A 6,161-nucleotide genomic window follows, 5' to 3' on the forward strand; every position below is an offset into this window, starting at 1 on the left:
TTCTTCTGCTTTCTTCTATGTGTATTTGTCTTCTTCTTTTTTTTTTTTTCCTAAAGAATGTCACTTTTTTTTTATTATTAATTTATTTATTTTTGGCTGTGTTGGGTCTTCGTTTCTGTGCGAGGGCTTTCTCCAGTTGCGGCAAGCAGGGGCCACTCTTCATCTTGGTGCGCGGGCCTCTCACTGTTGTGGCCTCTCTTGTTGCAGAGCACAGGCTCCAGACGCGCACGCTCAGTAGTTGTGGCTCACGGGCTTAGTTGCTCCGTGGCATGTGGGATCTTCCCAGACCAGGGCTCGAACCCGTGTCCCCTGCATTAGCAGGCAGATTCTCAACCACTGCACCACCAGGGAAGCCCTATTTGTCTTCTTTTAAACCGTTTGTATCATTCTGTTCATAGGATTTAGGGGAGGAGTGGGTGCATCCTCAATCTTCCATCATTAAACAGGAGCCCCTTTTTATTGCATTGTTTTCCACATGACTTTGTTTATATTCTACATATATAACGCTGTACCTAATTGATAGTTGGCAGGTTAGGTATCCTAAATTTGAGTAATCAACCCCATATTTTGAAAACTTATGTTGTTTCATATATATGTAATTATAAATGACATGAAACAATACTAGAATCTTGATTTGTCTTTTTGTACAGTATACAACCATCCAGAATTGGCCAAGTTCAAGTTGTAAGATGACAGCATTGGTGACCTACAGGTAATTTCATGATGGTGTAGTGCTTTTCTTAAAGCTTGTCCTCAGTCTACTCACTATGTAGAGGCCATGGTACAGTGATAAAATATTAGAATAAAATAGCCTGTGTTCAAATCCTGTTTCTTTGTGATATTGGGAAAATCACTTTTAGAAAATCTCTGAGACTCAGTTTTCGTCCTCTGTAAAATGAGGCTGGCAGTGTGCAAGATTGAGGGTGGAATCAGATATTGAATGTATAATGTCTCACACAGAGTATAATTTCTTAAATGCTAGTTCTGATTATATGCTCAGCAGTACATCTGTCTTGGTGAGGAATTGACCCTGGGGGGAAGATGTTGAAAATTATTATTATATCCCTGATGTTAGCTTGAGTTCTGAAGAAACGTCTTCTTTGTACTTATTTAGATCCTTCAAGGCATTTTTCCCACTCCTTGGCAACGTCTCTCAACCAGAGGTTCAGCTCTGGGCACTATGGGCCATGTATCATGTCTGCAGTAAAAACCGTATGTAATTAAAAAGAATAGTTTTCCAGCTATTTTTCTGTGTAAGGATTAAGTTCAAGATGGAATTTTGAAAAATTGTTCACCTATGTCCTGATTTTAACACTTTTAAAAAAGAAACTGAAAAGCATTTGTATTAGTATAAAAAATGCTACAGAATTATAATTGGGGGTGGTTGTCAGGCAATATAGAAGGTGAAAGTTTGCTCCCACTCCTATTCCCCATAGGCAAGCACTGTCCATAAGTTGATAACTATAACTATACTTCCAGATACTTTTCTGTATACATGCTATAGTTAGTATATACTATATGTGAATAGGATAATGTTTTTAGACAAAATGGGCTCATTCTGTGCATACTATCCTATAGCTTGCTGTTTTTCACTCAGTCGTTTATCATGAATACTATTCTTCCTATAGTAATACATAGATTTGCCTCTTTGTAATGGTTTGAGGGAGGCTGGGGGGCCAGATGTCAGGAGTTGGTCCCAGGCAGATTAAATGTTTTTCCATGTTTTGCTGTTTTAAATTCCCCTTGGGAATTCTTGGCTTTTATTCTTTTTTTTTTTTTAATATTTATTTATTTATTTGGTTGCACCAGGTCTTAGTTGTGGCTTGTGGGCTCCTTAGTTGCAGCACATGGGATCCTTAGTTGCGGCAGGTGGGCTCTTTAGCTGTGGCTCCAGGGCTCCTTAGTTGTGCCTCACCAGCTCCTTAGTTGCGGCATGTGGGATCTAGTTCCCTGACCAGGGATCGAACCCAGGCCCCCTGCATTGGGAGCGTGGAGTCTTATCCACTGCACCACCAGGGAAGTCCCTTGGCTTTTATTCTTTGTTAAGCATTATTATTAAAACTTTTGCTTTTATTATAAAAGAAATATAGGCTATAATTTTATACTAAAAAACCTAAGATATAACTTTTAGAATTAATTAAAGGTTTAACTATCAAAAGCATAAGCTATCTTAAAATGGCTTTAACAAGTATTGAGGCCTATGTGCAAAAAAAACTATAGGAAATAATTTAAAAGCCTGAAATAATTGTGAGACATACTATACTCAATTCTTTTCAATTCACGGATATAATACAATTCAAGTGAATGAGTAAGAGCTGAGGAATCTGAAAATTATTTTAAAGTTAAAGTGGCAGGATAAACAGGAAAGAACTGACTGAGAAAAATGGTTTTTAGGAGCTTGCCCTAATACTTCTCTTTATTTATTTATTTATTTTTGGCTGTGCCTGTGGCGTGCAGAATCTTAATTCCCAGACCAGGGATCAAACCCTGGCACCCCTTGCAGTGGAAGCACGGGGTCCTAACCACTGGACCACCAGAGAAGTCTCTAACACTTCTCTTTAAATGGTACTGGCATATGAATAGATGGAGGCAGATCAATCAGTTTGAATGGCACTGAAATAGACTCTAGTATATTCAGTTACAACAGTAGTAACTGTAACATCAACTAGAATTTAGTTGAGTATTTATATTTACTATGTGCCAAGCAGTGTTGTAAGCTATTTTTGTGTAACTTATTTAATCTTCACAACAGATAGAAGGGGTAGCATTTTATTGTATATCTGTTACAGATGAGAAAATGAGGCATAGAGAAGTAAAGTAACTTGCCCAAAGTTAAAACAGCTTGCACCAGCAGAGATAGGGTTCTAACCTAGTGATCTGACTTCAGATCACCACTATTAATTAGATTGCTCTGTGTTTCTTTGCTATATGATGTAACAATTTATTTAACATTGTTTCCAGTCTTTTCTATTACAATACAAACACTGGTTCAATGAATAATGACATTCTCTCTCTCACTGTCACTCACACACATACTATATATTTAGGAAAGATGAACATGTGTGCTAATTAAGAGGACAGACCCCAGAATCAGACTATTTGTACTTTGCTCCCATTTACTAACTGTGGGAGCTTGAGCAAGTTACTGAACCCCTCTGTGCTCCAGTTTCCTCATCTGTAAAATGGGGATTAAAATACCTATTTCATAGGGCTGTTATGAGAATTAAATGAGGTAACATTTGCAAAGCATTTAAACATTGCTTGGCTCATAGTACGAGCATTTGTACATAGCACAGTATTAGTACAAGCGTAGTGCATACCATTTGTTAAAATAAAAGACATCACTTTGCAAGCATAATCTGCAGAATACTTTTAGAATTACTGAGTCAAAGTATTATGAATGCTTGTTTTGGTAGGTATTGCTAAACTGTCATCCAGAGAATTGATTACCAGTTTGCATTCCCATCAGCAATATACGAGAGCTTCCAGTTTCCTTTTATTCTTGCAAAAAGGTTTAGTTGAATTTTTTGATCTTTGTCAATCTAAGGTGAAAGAGAGTCTCAGTTGACGTTTATTTTAAGTAAGGTGAACTGTCTTATATTTGAATTGTCTGTTGATTTCCATTGCTCACTTTTTGTTTACTGGTTTTTTTTTGTTTTGTTTACTGTTTTTTGGTCTTTTTCTTTTTAATTTGAAGGAACTCTTGCAAATATTCTGTCCCAGTTTATTGTCTTGATTTTATTCATTGTTTTTACAAGTCAGTATTTTGTTATATGGCCTCTGGGTTTCAGGTCATGATTATACCTTACAAAATTGATGAAAATTTTCAGCCATTTTGTTTTAAAATATTACCCTCCACCTATTCTCTCTATTCCTTTCTTGTAACATCTATCAGAAGTATCCTATACCTTCTCTCAATCTGTCCTACATATTTTGTAACCATTAAAAAAAAAAAGTTTCCATGTCTTTGTTTCTTTTTACTGCATTCTTGGTAATTGCCTTAGATGTGTTTTTGGATCATTGTTTCTGTGTCTAATAGACTCTTGGACTGATTAAGAGAATCCTTTCAGACTGAGTTGTGGACATGTCCCTTCAGTACAGCTTTGTATTTGCTTCTGTCAAGTGTTCTAGAGGTTTCCCTGGGATTGGACTAATTCTTATATTAATTTCTCAGCTCAAGGGTTCCCAGAACATTTAGGGTAATATATATTCAAACCCTAGACCAACTTGGGACTGGTTATAAATTCTCAGGAAAGACTTCTCCCCAGGAGCCCAGGCTAAGATGCAGATGTTTCATTGTCTTATCCGTGGTCTTGTCTAGCCCTTTGAGGGGCCAGCTTTATGCATTGATTTTGCTTCTGACTTCCTAAGTTAAAATCTAAATTCCTAGATTACTGAAACTGACAGTCCCTTTCTGCCCCACGATAGTTACAGGTTAGGTTACACGAGGTTTAGGTGCTTTTTGCTCTTTGTGTCTGACTCCTGGACAATTCCTTTACTTTGTACACTCAACTATGAATTAAAAATTTTTTCGATTATAGTGTATCCAGCTCTGGGGTTTTTAGGTTGTCTAGCTCGACATATTGCCTGAACCTGAAATTTTTACTATTTTTGTAATAAAAGGTGTTCTTATCCTTTTAGCTAGGATTAGAGACATTTGAAGCATAGAGTTGTCCAGAAGTAAACATAATAAAATAATCATCCATTATCTCATTACACAAACCAAGCATTAACTGGCATATTTCTTCTGAATTGACACAGTTTATCTGTTAATTCCTGTGTCAAAGGGCTTAAAACTTTGTACTCTTTCTTCAGAATGGTGAATGTGGTAATTTGGGAATATTTAAGATGCCAACTCGTCCATCAGGTTTCTTTGCTTGATTTTCTTTCAGCCAGCAAATACTGCAAAATGTTAGTCGAAGAAGGAGGACTGCAGCTTTTGTGGGACATCCAGAAGCACAGTGAGGCAGACCCCCAAGCACAGCACGTTGCAGCCTCCATTCTAGGTGACTTCAGAATGCATTTCATGAATTATCAGAGACTCCCTCTCTGTTGAATGCCCTTCTTATCCTCAGGGGCTTCAGAGGTGCTCTGTTGCTCAGTGTCAGGTCTTCTGCCCTGTCACCAATTGAATGTTGAATTGAATTGAAACAAGTTGTCATTGGAGTTTGCGAGTTGACTGCCTTCTTGGCCTTTTTTTTTTTTGGTTGATTTTCTATAAGTTATAAGAAGGTTGGGTTTGTATGATAGCCATGATCCCAAATCAAGTTGGAATCATTCTGGGAATACCCTTTCAGCAGTTTTGAAAAATCAAGCCCTGGACTCTGTGTGAAGACCTGTGAGCTTGTGTTGGAACAGCTATGCCAGTTACTTTTCTCTAGCCCCGGCCAATTTCTTAACTCTGAGTGTTTGTCAGAGGAAAGGAAAAAGAAAGACCTATGGGAAAACTTTGATATTTATGTTAAATTTCATGTTTGAAAGAATCTCCTAAGTTGTTATTCCTGGTTATATGAAGCCACTGGAAAAGAAGTACATGAAAAAGTTCTAGGAAACATACGCGTATAAATGTATTGTTTGGAAGGCAGAACCTCTATTGGAGGGGAGGAAAAAAAAATTTTTTTAATAGATACCAGAGTACCTTGCACTTGTTGGATGGAGGGAAGAGAAATATATTTTTATGATTTTGGATAGTCTACCTTTGACCTTTCTTCCTCCAACTTTACACATTAGACTAAGTAAACATAACATTGTGTGTAATTGGGTGTGCTGGTGGGGCATGGTCAAAGTTAGGACTGAGAATAGAGTGTTCAGATGAAAGATTATATGGGGATTATAAATCTCAATCCCTCAATCCCTCAAATTTTTAATTCGAGTTAGGACTGTGACCAAGACTGAGAGGAAAGGGAAGGGCTGTGCCAGAGATGTAAAGAGGTGCTCTTACCTAATATGGAGATGAGAAAAATAGTGCGCTTTTCTGAGAACCAGCCTCAACGACAGTATAAACTATCAGAAGCTTTGGTTTGTGTCCTCTGCAAACCCGCTCTATGGAATAGAGTAAGAAGTCCTTCCTCACCTTATTATTGACAACTAACAAAACATGTTTTACCATTCATCTGTTTAAATTTTTCAAAGAAATAAATTCCTTTCTGAATTAGTAGCTT

The 6,161-nt window shown here is 37.3% G+C and overlaps 1 protein-coding gene across 1 annotated transcript in view; it reads left to right on the forward strand.

Moving 5' to 3' along the window:
* Window positions 1-5,056, forward strand: part of ZYG11A (zyg-11 family member A, cell cycle regulator) — a 58,768-nt gene extending 53,712 nt beyond the window's left edge. The window contains exons 12-14 of the mRNA XM_007164756.3: window positions 651-712; window positions 1,115-1,212; window positions 4,893-5,056. Of these exons, the coding sequence (XP_007164818.2) occupies window positions 651-712; window positions 1,115-1,212; window positions 4,893-5,056 (324 nt within the window). The remainder of the gene's footprint in view (window positions 1-650; window positions 713-1,114; window positions 1,213-4,892) is intronic.
* The last annotated feature ends 1,105 nt before the right edge of the window (window positions 5,057-6,161 follow it).

This window comes from Balaenoptera acutorostrata, chromosome 1 (assembly GCF_949987535.1).
Source record: "Balaenoptera acutorostrata chromosome 1, mBalAcu1.1, whole genome shotgun sequence".
NCBI lineage: Eukaryota > Metazoa > Chordata > Mammalia > Artiodactyla > Balaenopteridae > Balaenoptera > Balaenoptera acutorostrata.